Here is a 19,531-nt window from a genome sequence, read left to right on the forward strand (position 1 = left end):
TAATTCATGTCTAGTAGTCGTTCCCCCATTCACATCATCTGAAGTATCAAAACATCATTTTTGAAAGTAGTTTCTATTTAAACCTGCCTGTAAGTATAAGGTTTTTCAGGCAGAATTTTTAGATGTATGTATCTGAATTGTTTCATTCTTGTTTATAGGAAGACATTCAAAAGAGTAAAAAAAAAAAAAAAAAATTTTCTGGGGATTTTTAGAATAAGTTATTTATCTGCTTTTGAAAGCTTAACCTCAATTATTTTAACGTTTTTTTTCAGCTGTAGTATTATGTATATTAAATATTTTTAAATACACTGTATTAGTTACAGCTAAGAATATATGAAATCACTGATGCAATCAAATCTGAAGGGTTTTTTAAAACAATGTTGCAATTGACATTTTGCTTAAATGCCGAAGCTATCCAGAAACATACTATTTCTGACAGTACAATGACTTATTATAAAGACTTCAACTTCTACAGTGAAATAGCTAATAAAATCTACTACTGACACTAAGGTGACAGCAGTTTGTATACACAGCTTATTAATATGAAGCATGATTAGCAATGCAAGAGTAACAACTGCTATCAATTTAAAATAAACACTGATTAAATTCTCAGTCCATACACTAGTTTCCTCTTCCAATAGATTGCTTTTAATTATTCTCCAAACTCTGAAAACTACCTGGGTGGTACCGTATAACACTAATGAGACATTAATGAGGCACTAAAAAAAAAAAAAAGGGGGGGGAGGAGGAAAAAAAGAGGAAAAAAAAAAAAGCCAGTAGCAAAACCAAGATGAGAACTGCATATCACAAGCAGCATTAACTACTACTGAGTCAATATTACACTATTGTCCTGATATAAAAAGCTTTTACATTTTAGTAAATGTCAGGAATCATCTAAACAGGAAGTATATGCAGTGGCTGGCTCAGACATGTAGCATGGAAGCCAAGATGCATGTTAACAGCTTCTAAAGCTAGACAGAGAAATGCTTTATCTACTCAAATAAGTGCTTTCAAACAATATAATGGTGTTACTTAAATCCTTTTGTTTTACTGTGTATTTATGAAGTGAATGACCAAGCGCATAAGCAGGAAATATTTTTAAAGGAAATACAGTTTCTAGTGAGTAGAACCCTCTAAAGAATTTCACCTAGTTCATCCAAACAAAGTACCTTGTTTAGATACAGAGTATTGTAAGATCTTTGACGACCACAGAACAGATACTACTAATGTACTTTGTGACTACCCTACCCTGAAATTAATAGGGACACCCAGTGTCTCAAACCTTTTCCAATATTCTGACTTACTTCCAGTAAGGTCTATATTTATTCATTTATGATTTACTACACTCACAAACTCAAAGTTTTCCTAGTGAAAAAGGCAGCTTAATAGCTCCATTACTACAGGGGCTTCTTGACTCAAGAATATTTTTACTTGCTCTTCTAAAGTGATTATTCCCAGCTTGCCTTACTGAGACAACAAGATGAAATATCGGCACAGGATTACTTTGAAAAGACAAGAGGTTATTGTGCAATTAAATACTGTTGTCTTGTCAACATCACTTCTGGCTCAATGCTTTCATGCAATTACCTACCCTCTTCCACTGTTGAATCCAGCTGGGTGACTTTGACAGCAAGGCGATCAATTCTGTCTTGGAGGGAATTTGCTCTGATGTAGAAGCTGTTGGCCTCATTAAACAATTCACCAAATATGTCTTCAGCATGTTTGCCTGTGTAAGAAAATAGACAAGGAAATCCCTTTCCTAGTGGCTTACAAAACACAAGACAAATGGCTTCAATATCATGAAGTATAATAAAACACAGTAGCTGTAGGATTAGAACAGCGCAGTTTGTCATGCAGCAAAATTTGGGGCAACAGATTTGTACAAAAATGTCAAAATACACCATAAATTCTGCCTGATTCTTCTGGACATCCTGGTTAGTAGTCTTCTTAAAAACACAGGGAGACTTAAAAATTCTAATCCTTATGTAACTGAACTAGTGCCAACTGACAGACAACTGAGCATTAAAACCTGCCTCTGTGATGAAAAGGCCTAAAGTTACTGCAGTCCATAAAAGCTTCTGAAGTACATTTTGAAATTAAAATCTTGCAATCCATAGTAGCTAAGATTTAATTTTAAGCATGAGCACAGGCCAACATCAAAATTAAAGCAGAGTGAAACAGATCAAAATCAGGATTCTCCTGCAAGGCAGCCCACTTATCTCTACAAATGCCGAGTGCATATGTTGCTGTCCCTGGCATCATTTGAGAGAGGGTCAGGGGGCACTGACCACATCTACCCATGGCCACACTGGACTTAGTGCACAACCTTTTTAGCCTCCCTTTCACATGCTGTATGTTCTCAGTCACTGTGAGAGTGGATAGTCCAGTCCAGATCACCAAATCACTGAATCAATTAGGTTGAAAAAGACCTCTGAGATCAATGAGTCCAACCTATGACCAAACACCATCAGGTCAACTAGACCATGGTATCAAGTGCCACATCCAGTCTTTCCTTAAAGACCTCCAAGGGATGGTGACTCCACAATCCCCTGGGCAGCCCATTCCAATATCTAATCACAGTTTCTGTGAAGAAATTCCTCCTAATGTCCAACCTAAACATCTCCTGGAACAGCTTAAGACTATGTCCTCTCATCCTGTCACTTGTTCCCTAGGAGAAGAGGCCAACACCCAGCAGGCTACACCCTCCTTTCAGGCAGTTGTAGAGAGTGATAAGGTCTCCCCTGAGCCTCCTTTTCTCCAGGCTAAACACCCCCAGCTCCCTCAGCTGCTCCTCACAGACTTGTGCTCCAGACCCTTCACCAGCTTTGTTGCCCTTCTCTGAACCCGCTCCAGCACATCAATGTCCTTCCTGAATTGAGGGGCCCAGAACTGGACACAGTACTCCAAAGTGTGACCTCACCAGTGCCTAGTACAGATCTGCAGCCTCAGGCCCTTCCCTAAAAGTGCTACAGGCGACAGAAGGTGCCACATGATAAACCAAATCCCTCCTTGATGCACAGATCATTGTGCACGGCCCTTCCTTTCCCAGTCCTCCCACAGAACTAGGCATACTCATCCACAGTTTGACTCTCTTTATGCCCCAGTCCACAACTCTCCTCCACTCCAGATCAGTGGTTCCGGATCCACAATTTAATACTTCGCCTGCCCCCAAATTTTCCCTGCAAATTTCAGATTCCACCCAAACTCATTGCTCCCACTCACTGAACTGATGGTCCTGCCTACCCAGATACTGCTATTTTATTTAAGATGTCTCCCTCTACAATTTCTACAGCCAAATGCCTTCAAGAAATCCTTGTAAAAAGGAAAAGTCCTGCCTCCTGCATTTAACCTCACTTTTTAAACAAAAATAAATGTTAAACCCCTACTTCTGAATTAAGTTTATCTTGTTATGATCTGTATCAGGAAAAGAGCTGACATGGGGGGGGCAAAGTAAAACTATCTCATAGTTGGAAGAATATGGAATATGCATTAACCACCTAAATGACAGTGACTTCCAAAAGAACAGTCATTATTGACATTCAGAGTAGGGTCCAACAACCAACCTTAATACTTCACAAAGAAAAGTAAAAATACAATGAAAATTTCAGTTAAGATCCCATCCTTAGACAGTAATTCACTGTAAAAAAAATGGCCACCCTTAGGAAGTCAATAGGACAATCTGCCCCTTTCTTGGATCCCTTATGGGGGGGGGGGGGGGGGGGGGGGAGGAAGGAAACAACAACTAGACTAAAACATTTTTGGAAAACAAGTTTGTGAATCACAAAAGAAGTGATTGCCTTCAAATGGAGGATTTTACCAATAATAATTTTCGTTACCATGTGTAAGATCAGCCAATAACTAAACCAAAATGTTAAGATATGCCAGTGTATGCAAGCTCTGCTTCATATGTATGCAGAAGGTGGATAAGAAAGATATGCTGTCTACCTGCTCCTAATCTCCTCCCCCTCCAAAACAGAAGTCACACACAACCACAGAACAGCTGAAGTTCAAAATCATCTGGTCCAATTCCCTGCTCAAAGCACAATGAAACAAAGAAGATTGCCCATGGACTCTGACCAGCTGGGTTTTGAACACTTGCAAGGATGGAGGCTCCACAGCTCTTCTGGGATACCCGTGCCAGTGTTCAACCACCTTCACACTTAAAGTGCTCTCTAAGTGTTTCCCAGCAGCCAGCTGAAATTCACTTATAATCCCCACTTGATTTAGTTGCTTCAAATGAAGATGTTATTCCAAGCTATGGAAAAAATAAGCTTTTCAGCTCTTCAACTAAATAAAGCAGTTATTACATTCTTCAGCCACCAGTATTCAGAGCTCAATCAATTTTAATAGATGTTAAGTTTATGTTAATATATTGAAATCAGCCTGCTGAGGGAGGACTGCCACATTCTAGGATTAAACACATCAGCCCTAGAGAAGTCAAGGAGATGGATGCTTGTCAGTTATCTTTCAGAAGGCAAAGTGGGAACATACTTCTTTAATATTTGATTTTTTTTAAACACTTGCTAGCCTAGAACACGTGGAAGACAGATTGTCAATCTCCTGTCTGTGAAAACAGTGACATAGTAAAGCAGTATTGGACACGCTGTTGTGATTAATCTGATGCAGTAAGTTTTAGAAATAAAGTAATACTTCAAGTGTTTGCTATGTTGCCATCTTTTACATTAGATTTTTAACAAAACAGAAACAAGCAGGAAAAAAAAACCCTATCTGAAATTGCAAGCATATATCTTTCAATTTAAGAGCTGATTTTGGTACTGTAAGACAATAATTTTAAAACATTAGGTGTTGCCCAACATGTGGACAACCTACCCATTAATTTAAAAACCCACCAAAGAAATTATGCAATCTTTCCTTCTAAGGTTCCCTCCAACTACAGAAGACAGTGATTTCACCCACCCATTTGTAACTGGATTAACTAGAAACATTAGAATCATGCTTTCCCCCTCCTCCTTTTTTAAAGATGTAAAATTGTAGGCTGTTACTGACTAGGTCTTGATTCTGATCTCCTTTCTCACAATACCACTAGCAAGATACTTAAGGGCAAAAAAGCAACCTTTCCAACCCAGCCTGATTCAGCAGTACTACAGAGGGTAGTGACACGGATGCACTGTGCTCAGGCCTGCATGAAAACCAGTGAAACTGAGCCAATGGCCAATCTACCCAGGAAAATACCAAAGGGCAAGTTGGTGGGTGTTCTTCTCTGCATGAAAGAGAAACTCTTCCAAGTCTCCACAGATTACACTTCCTCCAGGGTACTTACAGGTACAGCTTGCAAATGCTCCCTGTCCTTCCCCTCCAGTAGATTCTCTCCTCCCAAGTGGAGGCGAATCCCCTAGACAAGATTCTGCCTTACATAAAAGTGCACAGTTTCATACAGAATGCTGCTCACTCTGCCTGTGCTCCAAGCCAGCTGGCTGGAAAAAAACCCAAATCTGAAAACATAATACAGAAAAAGCTCTCCTGAGAGCACATTCCCTTTGGATAGGAACTTGTTAACATCTCCTGAAAAGAACAGAGGTAAAGCAAGCCAAATGTGTATGCAACAGTACAGACCTGCCAGTTTTTAAAATCCACACTGAACTCACAGTGCAACACCAAAAAAAAACCAGTGTGACTGCAAGATAGACCTGAACTTGCTCACTCTATGCCTCAAGCTGTGGAAACACCAGCCAGCTCTGATGTTGTCAGCGGGACATACTACTTCAGCTCCAGCACAGCATTTTTCTACAATCATTTCCTTGCTCCCAGTTGGCTCAAAAGACAGGCAAAGCAAATGCTGCCTGCAGAAAAAACCCTCTGCAAACATGACATTTTTCAGACTGTGGATGAGAATGGTGATACATTTCACTTGTTAAATACCATGTATTCATCTGTTAAGACTAAGGACACATCATTTATTTGCATAGATCTCTAACCTGACACTAACAGAACTTTAGGGGCTGTCTACAAAGACTTCAGATGACCCTAGAAATCCACTAAGGGAAAACTGCAGGATATGGATGTAAGTAGTCAGTTCCTCAGCAACAATCATAAGAGGATGTAAACAGGCAGTATAACAGATTAGCCCCAAGACCAAATCTGGATAAATGAAAGCTGCACACATTCCTAGCAAGTCAGACAAGTAGAAAGTGTATTATCTACACTTGGACAATCATTGCACAATACCAAAATGAGGTCTTAGCATGTATCCTTTAGTGTAATTAGAACATTAGCCATTCTTCTCACTTTTCTGAAACTTAAGGATGTCACTACTATGCAACTGCCTGAGAAAACAGTAAATGAAACTCAATGACAATACAAACACAAATTAACTCTAAATAACTTTAGACACTAAATCATCAGCTGCTGTTCAAGAAAGACCACGGGATAGCTTGGAAGCTTATCTGAAAATAGTACCTCAATGCTTAGCAACAATCGAAATTCTACAAATTTTTAGGGAAATAATGACAAAACAGAGAAAGTCTGTTTTGAATATTATCTGAAGTCCTCAACACTCCACCTTAAAAAACCCACAACATACCCTAACTTACATATCCAAAGCAGAAATAACAGTGATCAGAAAAACAAAATGGTTTCTATTCAAAAAGATCACTAACAGATCAGGACACTTCAACCTGGAAAAATATCACCAGGAGAACAGGATAAACACTTTATAAAATCACAAATTATTATGGAAATGCACAAGATGAAAGCACCTTTCATTATTTTTTCTTACACCAGAATGAGAAGATATCAAAAGGAAGAAACAGGTCAACTTCTATTGTGGGACATTCTGCCACAGGTCACTGGCCAAGAAAAAGCTGCAATCCCTATTGCAACAGATCTAAGCACCACCACAGGTGACAGTTTTACAAATGCTCATTACATAGGATGATTCAGATGGACCTCCAGCTCAGAAAAATCGCTAAATCACTGACTACTGAAAAGAGGAAATGCTGTGTTTCTTGTCCTCTTTCCCTAAGCACTTTTTTCTATCATCATAAACTGAACACCAGTGGGCCCCATAGTCTGAGCTCCATACAGACTCTCAGTCTTAAACCACTTCCATTTACAGTGAAGCAACTGATGAAGCAGTAATTTCTTTTCTAGGACCAGCGTTATCAGCACAAACAACAGCTGCTGGTTGTTAAACACTGTCTGAAAAACATCTCTGATCCCTTTCATTAAAAATATTGTTCATCTTGCAAACACTCCAGTCATGCTTCTAGAATTGCTAGTGGTGGTGTCACCTGACAGGTGTGGTGTGTAGGCTACTCTGTACAGAGCTGATGTTAGCCTGCCTCAATGGTAGCCTGCAGGCTTGTTCAGCAAATGGCATCCTTTCAATGTGCTTAATTTCATTCATATGAATTGAGCACACATATATATATAAAAGAGGAAACTTAAGAAATATTAGCACATTACGAAAAACCAAAATTTCAGTCAAATGTGTCATTTGATGCCAGAAGGCAGAAGAGTTTGCTGGCTCAATCCTGTAAAACTGCAAGGCAAGAAGAACTCGAGTGCTAGTCTTGTTTCTTGCACTAATTTCTCTCACCTTAGAAGTAAGTTCTGGTTTTCTATGCTCCAGTTTTTTGGTTGGGGCTTTTTTTCGTGGTGTTTTTTGGTTTTTTTTTCTTTGTTTTCTTTCTTTGGGGTTTTTTTGCTTGTTTGGTTTTTTGCTAATTTGCTTTTTGGAGTGGGGTTTGGGGGTGGGGGGAGGGTTGGGCTGGACTTTTCGCTTCTTGAATAAACTCCAAAATACAGAAGAGCATAAAAGTAATGAAAGAGCATATTACTACAATACATAAGTGGTAATGTCCCATACCATAATTTTGCTATTTAAAACAATCCATCTTAAAGTTTTTCATCATTAATCAAATACTTGCAGGAAGTTACAGATACTTACTTAAGCTGCTTAGCTGGCGTATGATAGCAGCAAGGGTGCTATTTGTTACACATTCCAGTTCACTTGTAATTCCCTCTGGCAGAGCTCCTCGGCAGAGATGCCGTGGTTCAATGTTCCTTTTCACCAAAGGCATGGCTCACAGTCTGGAATTTACAAACAAATACATATGACATTTACAAAAACGAAATTAAGAGCTCTGAATCAGTGTAGCACACATTCAGGCTTTTTTCTCCAGAAAACACTTCACCATTTTTCTTTTGAAGCCCTTGCTTCAACCTTCCCACTGTAAGATCCTGTACAATTCCTACCAAGGCACTGGAGTTCTGCACTCATGCCAGAATATGACAAGAGCACTGCAGGACAGCAGAGAATACAAGCAATATAGGTAATATAGGTAATGTAGACTTTTTGCCTTAGATTTGGTGTAAGATTTACTGTATGCACAGACTTGTGCTGCAGTTCCAGAATCGCTGGACTTCAGCGCACATTTGCATTTATAAAAAAAACTGGCAGTCCCCACAGGAGTGGCAAGAAAGGTCGCTGTCTGGAGCAAGCTGGCATCCTGCCTTGGCAAGCTGGCCACCAACAGACCAACCAAGGACTGCAGCCCCCTGACTACATCAGACACCGACCTACCCCAGCTCTGACAGTTTTCAGTAAAAATGATAAATTCATCTGACGCGTAAGGGCAAGTGCCTCTCAGAAACAGGCTGCATGAGGAAGAAGATGGTTTTCCACAGGTGGTGCTGTATGGCATTCTGAATGGGGTAAGGGCATGAACTGAACAGCTTCTGGGAACAGGCCAGATGCAGGAAGACATTTATCTGAGAAAACGAAGGTTGTCAGAACTGGTTTTCTTGGAAAAATGAAACAAATGAAGATGGTGCCTTGGTTCCAGCCCAGACCAAGGGGAGGGACCAAGACATTGTGTTATTTGATACCATCTGACATCATTGCCAGGGGCAGGGAAAAGGGATTCCTCTCTCATTTCCAAGCAGCAGGGCATTCCTCTACAGTCAGGAACAACCTGGCTGTGGTCAAGGCAGGCTCTGCAGGGCCATTTTTGCACATGAATCATTCTCTCTTTTTATATTCTTTTCTAATTAATAGTGCTGCTGCTACTGTTTGTTTTCTTATCTCATTGCTGTTTCCAGTAAATTGTTCTTATCTCAAGCTGTGATCTTTGCCTTTTGTGCATCCAGTTCTCCACTCTGGCCACCCAGGGGGTGAAGGGCAGAAGATGGGGAGAAGACGAGCGAGGGAGTGACAGTGTGGTTTGGAAAGTCTCAGGGGGAGAACTAAATTGCAGAGTACCATTCCTAAACCACGACAGATGGGGAAAACAAATACAAAAAGAGATCTCAAAGCATCACAAAAGAGCCCAATGGCATAGAAAAACACTGTCCTGCAGAGAGCAGCTTTGAGAACAAGGATGCCCATGTGAGACAGAATTCTCCCAAAAGGGAAGCAATATAAACCAAAAACATCTAAAGCAGTTTTCTTTAAAATGACATTAATACAACAGTCAACTTGATTACAGTTTTAACACCAAAAATTCAATGTCCATGTACTACTCATGAATAATATGCCATGTGGCATTGAAATTTTCTGGAACAAGAAGTTTAATTATTACCAAGGACATAGTTCATTTGGGAAAGACATAGCTGAAAATTTCATTTTTACTGTACTAAAGCAATTAAAGTAGCCTTTCAATTTCTCTAATTAAAATCACATTAGTAAATTAAAAGATCTCTTTGCCTTTCAAATGTTGCACAGTAATTTTTGTAATGACTTCCTTCCCAAAGATTTAAAATATTTTATTCTCAAGAACATTTCTAAAAGCTTAACAACTTTAATGAACAAAAAGCAAATTATTTAGCTGTAAGACTATTTCATAACAGGTCAGGAAGGAACAGGCTTGTGACTTCTAAGCAGTAGTCTTGAATTATATTTTATGTCTTTCTTAATATGAGACAGTTTGAGTATGCCAGAATTTAAGGTTAGCTGAGTTTGCTAAATTTTACACAACACATCAGAGGTAACAGAGGAACGATTTTTATATTTGATAAAAAAGCTTCCTGTTTCTGTTCTATATTTTTGTATTCCTTTACAAAGATATGCATTTCAAAATATTACTTCATATCCATTGCAAACACTTTTCTGAACTTGATCAAAAATAAATCAAAACTGGAAATTCACTGTTACTGAAAAGCAACATCTAGCACCAACACTCTGCAAACAGGCTAGTGCACTGCAGCTATGAAATAAAAGTCATTATGAGGAATTCTTTCACTGTAATTTAAATGCTATAGTGAAAATACATTTCATATAAACATAATTTGTAAGAAATAAATTAATAGAAGCATAAATTAGTGCTAAATGAAATTTTTATATGAAAAGGCCACCAGAATAAAGCCTGTTTTCCCATGGCTTTCTGTCTAGCATTCTCAGAGCTGCCTGCCCCCCCCTTACCTTTTGCAGTTCACCCAACTTCCTCACTAGCCCACACAACACACTGGGCCCAGTGGGAAGCTAGCTGCAGACTGCCCAGCTAATTGTCTGCTACGTCTTGAAACACCTACCACACTGAGTACAATCAGAATGCCTTCCACCAGGAGCTCTTATTTAAGTCCCTTCTCCATATAATCTTCTTTCTTGCCTGTAAAAGCTAATTTAAAGAAAACTACAACTTCAGTTTGAGCTTTTCATTTTCTTGTCACTTCCTGATGAAATGGTCCAGTGTGTTCAAGACCTACCAGGAGAGTGACAGATCAACCCAAGAAATCCCATTTCTCTAAAGAGCAGGCTAAAGCACACACCAGGGCTGAGGGTAAGGGAAAATAAACAACTTTCATATTTGAATGCATGATTTAAATTATTATGTAGCAACCTCATTTCAGATTGAAGTTTAATTCCAAAAGGTAAACTGAACACTGATGAGTAAATACATGCAACAAATTAAGCAATCCACTACCTGCTCCTGATCAGAGGAAAAGAAAAAAAGAAATTTGCAACTGCAATTAAGTTTCTTCTAATTTAAAAACTTTACCTAACTGAATTAAACACTTACAGACCTATTCAGACACTAACCCATTACTAAGGAAAAAACTTGTGTCCTTACTACTAAAGCACAACCACCTTTTTCTTCACCACACACAACTCAGATGAATGTAATATTTTTTTTAAGAAAATGCATGAGAAGTGAGGCTAAATTAATTTCAAAATCTATGTAACAAGAGGTTAGACAAGAAATCAAGACAAAGTAGGCCTCTGAATTACAAGGTCTTCATGAGACACAGCCTGACTGAAGGGAGTGTGTTACCAGGAGCAGAAAACAAGAATTTGCAACAGCAATTCCACTGCCTTCCACATTCATCTTTCACCTGTTTTGAGTTGCATTTAGTCTCAGTTTCTTCCTAGACAAGATAGTCACTGTGATGTCACTATATATAGTAAACACGCTGGCATTTAGAAATCATATTCAATTTTGCAATACAGAGGTTTAATAACTTCTCTTCCCTTCTGTCATGGTTTAACCCCAGCCAACAGCCAAGCCCCACACAGTTGCTCACTCCCTACCCCACCAGCTGGATCAGTGTGAGAATCAAAAGAGTAAAAGACAGAAAACTCATGGGATGAGGTAAAGACAGTTTAATAGGGAAAGCAAAACCTGCCCATGAAAGCAAAGCACAAGAACTAATTCACTGCTTCCGGGCAGGCATGTGTTCAGCCATCTCCAGAAGAGCAGGGCTCCATCACACATAACAGTGACTTGGGAAGTCAAAGTATTGCAAACATCGCCCCCTTCTTCTTCCTTCTTATCCCCACTTTATACACTGAGTATGACACCAAATGGTCTGGAATGTTCACCTGGTCATTTTGGGTCGCCCGTCCCAGCTGTGTCTCCTCCCAATCTCCCAAGCACCCCAATATTCTCCTTGTCAATGCTGAAGTACAATAAGCAGAAAAGGCCATGGCTTTTTGCCATGCTAAGCAATAACATCTCTAGTTTATCAACCCTGGGTTGAGCACAAATCCAGAACACAGCTCCCTACTAGCCCCTGTGGAAAAAAAATAACTCTACCCCAGCCCAAACCAGAACACCTTCCACACACAAATAATTGAAAACTCTAATGCAAATAAATTATTATTTTCAAAAATTGTGTCAGTGCAGTAGATTGGTCCCAATCCTAAGTTTGTAATTTTTTTACTCATTTTACCCCAGCTAAGCACACAATGAAACCAGAGACTTGCAGTTTGGATAAATAGGTTCATCACCACTGTGAGGCCACCTATGCCTGACAGCCGCCTTTAAACCATCAGCGGCATCTAGCACAAGAGATGAAGAATCTAGAAAGATGCTATATTGCACATATACAACTGGCTGAAGTGGAAATGTATGAGACATTAGTGTCAGACCAGAAAGAGGAGGCAAAAGGGGAGGGAAGAAAAACTGCAAGGGTGAGATGTCGCTTAACATCTCACTAAACCCATGCGTGCCTCATTGGACATGGATCAGATGCGACATCTGGCTGGACTGAACTATGACTGAGTACAGACGGACACTGCTCTCCAAACCCTCCAGGCATCAGCAACTCGATTGCCACACGCATTCTGAAAGGACAGGACATCAAAAGCTTGAATTAGCTTAGATCAACCCATTAAAATTCAGATTTTGCATGCTTCTTCAGTATTCTCAGCTCCCTTTCTCTTCTTTTTCTCTCCCCCTCCCATAACAACTTGCATAACAACTCCATAACAATTTGCCTTTTGTCTTAAAATTAGAAGGCACTTATCCCAGTAGTCACTGCTGTAGAGGCAAGTGTGGTACAGAAGACTTAATCGAAGCATTTTTGCTTTTCTTTGCATGCTTCCCCCGCAGCCACAGAAGTACCACTCCAGGTCTACTCAGACCACCTTCCCCTGGACAGCAGCTGTTAAACTGCATGCAAGAAGTCTGACACTGCCTTGGCAAGTCAGATTCTTTAAAAATTATGTAGAAAGCAGATGTACAGTAACAAACTTGAAAGATGACAAACACCATGTGCAATCTTTCCAAACAACAGCAGAGCACAGCTATTACAAGAGACAAACTGGGTTTTTCAAATACTTGAGCTACTGGCAAAAACCTGAAGTACCAGCTGTCCCCCAAACCTGCCTTTTGTCCTTTCACATCCCCAAAAAGGCACTGCAATTTACACATGTGCTAAAAATATGTACCTGAATTCCATGGTTATTTTAAGTTCTTTACATATTCACTAATATCACAAAACAAATTCCAGTTCATTACACAGCCCCTCTACTTGTGAATGTTTACTTATTATATTTTCTCAAAGACACTGTACAATGCCTTTTTTAAGCTCTTCAGGGGTTTCTTCTTACATCCTCTAGTAAATATGACAAAGCTGAACATTTTAGCATAAAAAACAGCTTACTATGCATCAATTCTAAATTCTCCCTGAATATAGTCTATTCTTTTCAGAGAGCTTTAGAGCTTTCCATTGATGAATCTCCCAGACCTCTATAAAAAGAGAACACACCATAATTCTCCTTCCATGGAGAAGAAAAACGAGATGGACTGAATACGCAGCTTGCCATGAGTAATGTACCAGATGGGATTCCATTCAAGATTAAGCACCTAAATTTGTATGAATACATCTATATGAGCTCAGCAGAAGCCCAAAGAACAACCAAATCCCTGCATCTCCTGATAGATACAAGAATGACACAGTGAGCTCAAACACCTCATGTGTAAGCTTTGATAGGCACTCACCTGAATTTCAGTGTCTGAATCTAGAACTGCATTTCACCTCATCAAAACCAGAGAAATACTGTCGGTTTCCTCACCTCAAGGCACACAATCAAGTTACACTATGTCCTAATCACAGTCTCCATGTCTAGGGCATTTCAATATTTAAAACTTTTACAGACTGTTAAGTTTTCTCATATCTAATGTCCTAACAATCAATTCAACACACAGTTTCCATCTCTGAATGGCATCCAATTTGGTAATATTGACCATTTTCCTGTTCAAGTTTGTAATTCTAGATAGCCTGCCATCACTCACCTTCAAGATTCATGTATGTACTAAATTGGAATAGAAAGGAAAGCAGAAAGATGAAAGACCCCAAGCACCAGGTCTGGAGATGCTCTCCCATCCCCGTATTTTTTTTTCCCCGTGGAGCTGCCATTGTCACAGATCTCCATGTCCTCCAAAGGATCTTCATCCTTCCCAAGACAAAAGGAAAGGGCTACACGGAGTGCAAATACTGCTATCCCTCTTATCCTAACGGAAGGAAATGAATAAATGTGCCTTTAATGCATGCTCCTTTCTGGTTTTTCCTTATCCCAGATGACTGAGAACCTGATGTTCATGAACCTTTCCTACTTGTCATCGCTGAATGTTATTTACTACCTGATCAGTAATGACAAGTTAAAAACAAATAAATCATAACTAGCATATATTCTGGAAGCTATTGAATTCAAAATTCGTCTAATATCATTCACCTGTACTTTTTGAAGTTCCGTGGTTTTTTTTAACTGGCTTCACTCTAACAAGAATCTGAATCCACATTTTGTATACTACAAAACAATATAGACTATTTAGTCATCAGTTATTGCTTAACAGTGCTCTCTATTACCCCAGAATTTTTTATCAAAAGGCATCCAAACAAATAGTTTCTTCTAGCTATTCAAGTTCCATCAGGTGTGCCATTCCTCTCTCAGCCACATTACTATGTAACGAGTATCAAAACAAAATATGGTTTTACTAAACCACAATCATGCTTTAAGTACCAAGTACTTTATTTTTATTAGAGCTACCCCAATCTAAGGGATGGTGTATTTTTTAGTTAATATACCATTTTTATTATGTTTTACGTGATTTTTAATGACTCTCTTCATTTTGATAGGAGTTTGCTGATGCAAGGGCAGACTTTTGATACGAATATACACAAGGTCTAACAGAATTCTATTTCCTAAGGATAACTAAAAGTCAAGAACATTTCTTATCCACAACAAACATCTTTCAACAATACATGTAAAGTGAAATGCCTAGAAAATGTCCTCCTCACTACAATTTAATATATAGCCAATTCTATCACCATCATTTTCACAGATCTTCCTCCTGATTACCAGGTCTACATGAAAGAATGACAGTCAAGGTTGGAACAAAAGCAGGATTTTTTCTCCTCAGTATCAGATCACCACTTCTGATCTTCCTCTCACATCATACCAATCTAAGTATTAGCAATGATGAAATGGGCACAGAAATCCCTAAAGCTATTTTGTTTCTTTAACAGAGCTCTTTAATGTCTGTTGCAATGAAATGTTCCTGAAGGTTCACCAACTCGGATCGTTGTTTTGTTTTCTTTTCTTTATTTGGCACAGTTTTTGTCTGTGCTGAGATCTTCGGGGCAGATTTCATGGTCCACTGATATTATGAAGGAAATCAAGACATTAAGCAACAAAAAGAGAAAGGACAACAGGGGAAGGGATGGTGATTAGTTTTGTTTATCTACAATCTAAAATTTTATGGATGTACATTCTCCTAGTCAACCTTCCACATCTCCAAAAAAACGTGTTAAGAAGCAGAACAATAGCTACCTCTGCTAACACAGTGGGCCTGCAACACGAAAGTCTGCAGAACCTTTAAAAGGCAAACGCATTAATTCAGGAATTTCCACCAATTATAAGGTTGGGAGAGAAAAAGGTAAACAGATCTTCACAGTAGTGAACACTTACAGGTACTTTAAATTTAGATCTCAGTATTTCACATTAACTATGAATATGCACAGAAAAGATAACATTCACAAATGCAGGAAAGAAGAGGCCCTGAGGATAATCCAATCTAAAATTAAGTAGCTATTTCCTCCTTGACACTACAGACTGTAATATAAAAGGCTTCAAAATATTATTAACAACTATGAAGTCAGAAATTGCTGTATTTTCTCTACAGCTTCCAGGATGAGTATTTTGGGGCCTTTTCCCCTTTGTTCTACAACCCCATGTTTGCATTACCTGTCCACCGTAGCTCAAGATGATCTTTGGGCACCTGCTATTCTCTGATATTGTCAAAGCTCTCATCAATTTCTGCTTAAAGTAAGAGTCCCTCCATGAAGAAAAGGAGACTGAGGGACCACTTCAGAGTTACTGCATTAACTTCTTCCTCCCAACAGAACTGGACCATTGCAAAGCCACAATCCCAAGAATATTTTTTCCCATTCACAATACTTTTCACCACAGTTTCCAAGGAAATAAAAAGCTTATCATCATGAAGTACATACAGCCAGATTACGATGAAGTTTCATCTCCTGCTCCAAAATAAGGGATCACACACATGTCACCCAATTAAATGGCTCCATCATTGTTCCAGGAAGAAATAAAGGTATTTCACACTCTCTGCTAATGAAGCCACTTAACTGAAGGTTAACACCAATTTATCTCAGTTTATTTAGCATGCAACTTTTCTCGCCCAACTGCAATATACGTATGGAATATAGAATGTATTTCCTGTATTAAGTTCTCACTGTTCAAATTAATGGACTTTGCCATTTATACTCATAGCATTTTTTCCAGTGCCCAGTATGCAAAAATCTTTGCCAGCAAATTACACTGGATTTTTTTACTCCTCTCACTTAAATATTTATACTTTTTAAACATGCCTTATCATTTTCATGAAAATACAGGAAAAGCATATACACAGAATATTTTTCACATTGAAGTACATTTTTTTAAACACAAATATTTACTTAATTCCATCACCCCATTTCTTCACAGAATAAGTTTTTCCCAGAACATCTATGCATATCCCTCAGCTAGTTTTACCCTCACTTATTTTTCTCATGCTTATCTTCACTCTGAAAACAGATGAAAGCTGAGATCTTGGGTTGTATCACTTTCTTCTGATTACCTTCTCAATTAGAACAGCTTACAGCACTACAGTAGTAGTTTCAGACTTTAAGCATCTCCTTTTCAAATAGCCTTCCTGAATCTGTTTCAGATTTCCATACCTTAAAATTCTCTCAGTTGAAAGAAAACACAAAACAATGTCATAAATACGCTGTGGTACCACTGAACCTGTGTGTTAAGCTTAGAAATACAATTTTTTCTTCACTGACACATTCTAGTCTTCCTTGACACACAATGTTACTCAGCTATCTATTCAGAAACAGATTTGCTTACCTGAAATCTAACAGAAGTTCACAAGAGTGCACAATACAATAGCCTGCTGTACTGAATCCAATCACTCTGCCAGTATCAGATCCACCCACCCTTTTCTACTCATTCTGTATCAGAATACAGATGATCCAGGGCACCTTCACACATGACTAGAGTCCCTTGCTTCTAGACCACAAGCTGTCCTTTCTGAAACCAAAATTTTGTTCATTAAGCCAAAACACTAATTATACTTTCTTTCAAAAGATGTAAGGCTAAAGGGTACTAAAGAAACCCAACTGAGTAAACTGAAAGACATCAACACACGGTATACCTGTTGCTGTAAAAAAGAAAAATTCAGGGTAAAAAAATAAAGTTCATGAAGAGCACGACCTGAAAAACCCCGGAAAACATGTACAGAAGTTTTTTCACAGATAAGTAGATTTTAATCTGTTTTAACAGAATGCTATTACCTGACACAGTGCTTAATGGTAAAAGGTGGCTAGTCACATCACTACAGCTGAATGGGGAAAAAGTTGGTTTCTGCCTGTACGGGTCTAAGTCCAGACAGACTACCATTAAATTTATTAATTGTTCTATATAAATCACATTTTCTCTTCTGCCTTCTTTCCACAGCCATGTGAATGATCTTAGCACACAGGGGATCATGAGACCTCACATTGTTTCTTTCCACTGAACAAACAGCAACCAGTTTAAAGTACCAACAAAAGATGCCGACACGTTAATCTTGTTCTTAGTGTGATGGCTGCTCATCCTGCTCACAGTCCCTTCCAGATGGCTCGGTGTGAAAGGGATGGTGGGATGGGGAACAAGGAATATTCCATGCTGTTCTGAACATCTGTTCCACTGCATTCATACATTTCAAAAAAACAATAAAAACCTTACTGCCACTATCAATTTTACTATGTCAACCTAATACTGCTAGACTAACACCAAATACAGTGTAAATGTTATGCATGCACATGAGAAAGGAAAAAATGTCTTTCCAAATCATCTAAGAGCCCTTGTTTCATTTTTGCTATCTTAAGAACGGACTTGTTTCAATCACAAAGTACTTATGCTGCACTGAAAATACGGTTTTCTTCCATATGACCTTTCTGTATTATACCCCAAGAATTTATTATTGTCCCTTCTGCTGTTCAAGCAAACAGAATTGAACTGAGTCACCATTTGTTTCCCTTTGGTTTTATTACTTGTCTTTACTGCAAAGGTGCACACTATGCATTTGCTGGAGCTTGTTTAAATTTTATTTGTCCAGTTTGGCCCAGCAGCTAAAAAAACATTTTGCTTGTGCATATAAAGAAATAGCGGTAGCCTTTTGTTTTTTAAGCACAGTTGAAAGAAATGAAAATATAAATACCTTACTACAGTATACTGTCTACCTCTCAAGAGACATTTACCTTTTAAAAATAACACTTCTTTCTTGAAAAGAAGCACCCAGCCAGAACTAGGAGAAACTCAGAACAGAGTTAAGAAAGAGAAGAAAGCAATGCTTTGTCCTACAACACAGGAAAGAAGACTTAGATTGATCATCCCCCCCCCTTTTGTATCATCTTGACATGTGCAAGCCATACGGCTGCTGAATTATTCAGCTCTTTGTACTTGGAATACCCAATGATCACATGTATGAAAATTTGGAAGTACTGAAACGCTGACTGGAAAAGCAGCAGATTGTAAAACCTAATTTTGTTTTGACTTTTAGTACCCTAAATGGTAACATTCAGTGAGAAGTATAAACTGGATGAAGTCAAAAGGAACAAAATCACAAAGCAGCAGAGAGCTAGTCATAACACCAAGCTAATTAGGTCAGGAACAGCCCTCCACTAGCAGGTCAAAATGTTTCCAGATGTCATCTGGAAACAGGCTTGGATCTTAATCAGATGTGAGCAGAGTTTGTTATGCAGACAGAGCCACACAGTTCCCACTTTCCACAGCAAAACTCAGCAGCCCAGACAGTTGAGAAAACGTCTATCAGCCACTATCTCAAAATCCAGAAGTACTCCCATGAACTGGTGAAGATGAATTAAGCCTTAAAAGAAAATCATGGCTCAAGTAACTTGCGGTGTACTGCAACACTAGTGATTCCCACCTGTTTAGTACCTGCTAATTTTAGTTTAGTACCTGCTAATTTTTCTAGCAGAGTAATACCATAAAGCAACAAATAATAATAATAATAATAATAATAATAATAATAATAATAATAATAATAATATAAATGTGACAAAACCAAGAGAACTGCTATTTATTTAACACTCGTACTTCATTAACAATTAATCATACCCACCTGAAGGAAATTCCTTTGTTCACTACCCACCTACTCCAGGATCTTTTTGGACTGCAGTCCAAAAAGCATCATTACAAACAAGCTCCTTCTTCATCTATCTGACAATTAAAATAGTAAGACAAAGAGTGGCTTTTCATGTTCCAATTTATAACAAACCACTA

General features: G+C 38.6%; 1 protein-coding gene across 3 annotated transcripts in view; it reads right to left on the minus strand.

Moving 5' to 3' along the window:
• WASF3 (WASP family member 3) overlaps window positions 1-19,531 on the minus strand; it is a 65,751-nt gene that overhangs the window by 15,143 nt on the left and 31,077 nt on the right. For all 3 annotated transcript variants that reach the window (XM_069013067.1, XM_069013045.1, XM_069013055.1), the window contains 2 exons: window positions 7,910-8,052; window positions 1,592-1,726 (listed from right to left, as the gene is read on the minus strand). In XM_069013067.1, coding sequence (XP_068869168.1) covers window positions 1,592-1,726; window positions 7,910-8,042 — 268 coding nt within the window. In that variant the 5' untranslated portion in view covers window positions 8,043-8,052. The remainder of the gene's footprint in view (window positions 1-1,591; window positions 1,727-7,909; window positions 8,053-19,531) is intronic.

This window comes from Aphelocoma coerulescens, chromosome 1 (assembly GCF_041296385.1).
Source record: "Aphelocoma coerulescens isolate FSJ_1873_10779 chromosome 1, UR_Acoe_1.0, whole genome shotgun sequence".
NCBI classification, from domain to species: domain Eukaryota; kingdom Metazoa; phylum Chordata; class Aves; order Passeriformes; family Corvidae; genus Aphelocoma; species Aphelocoma coerulescens.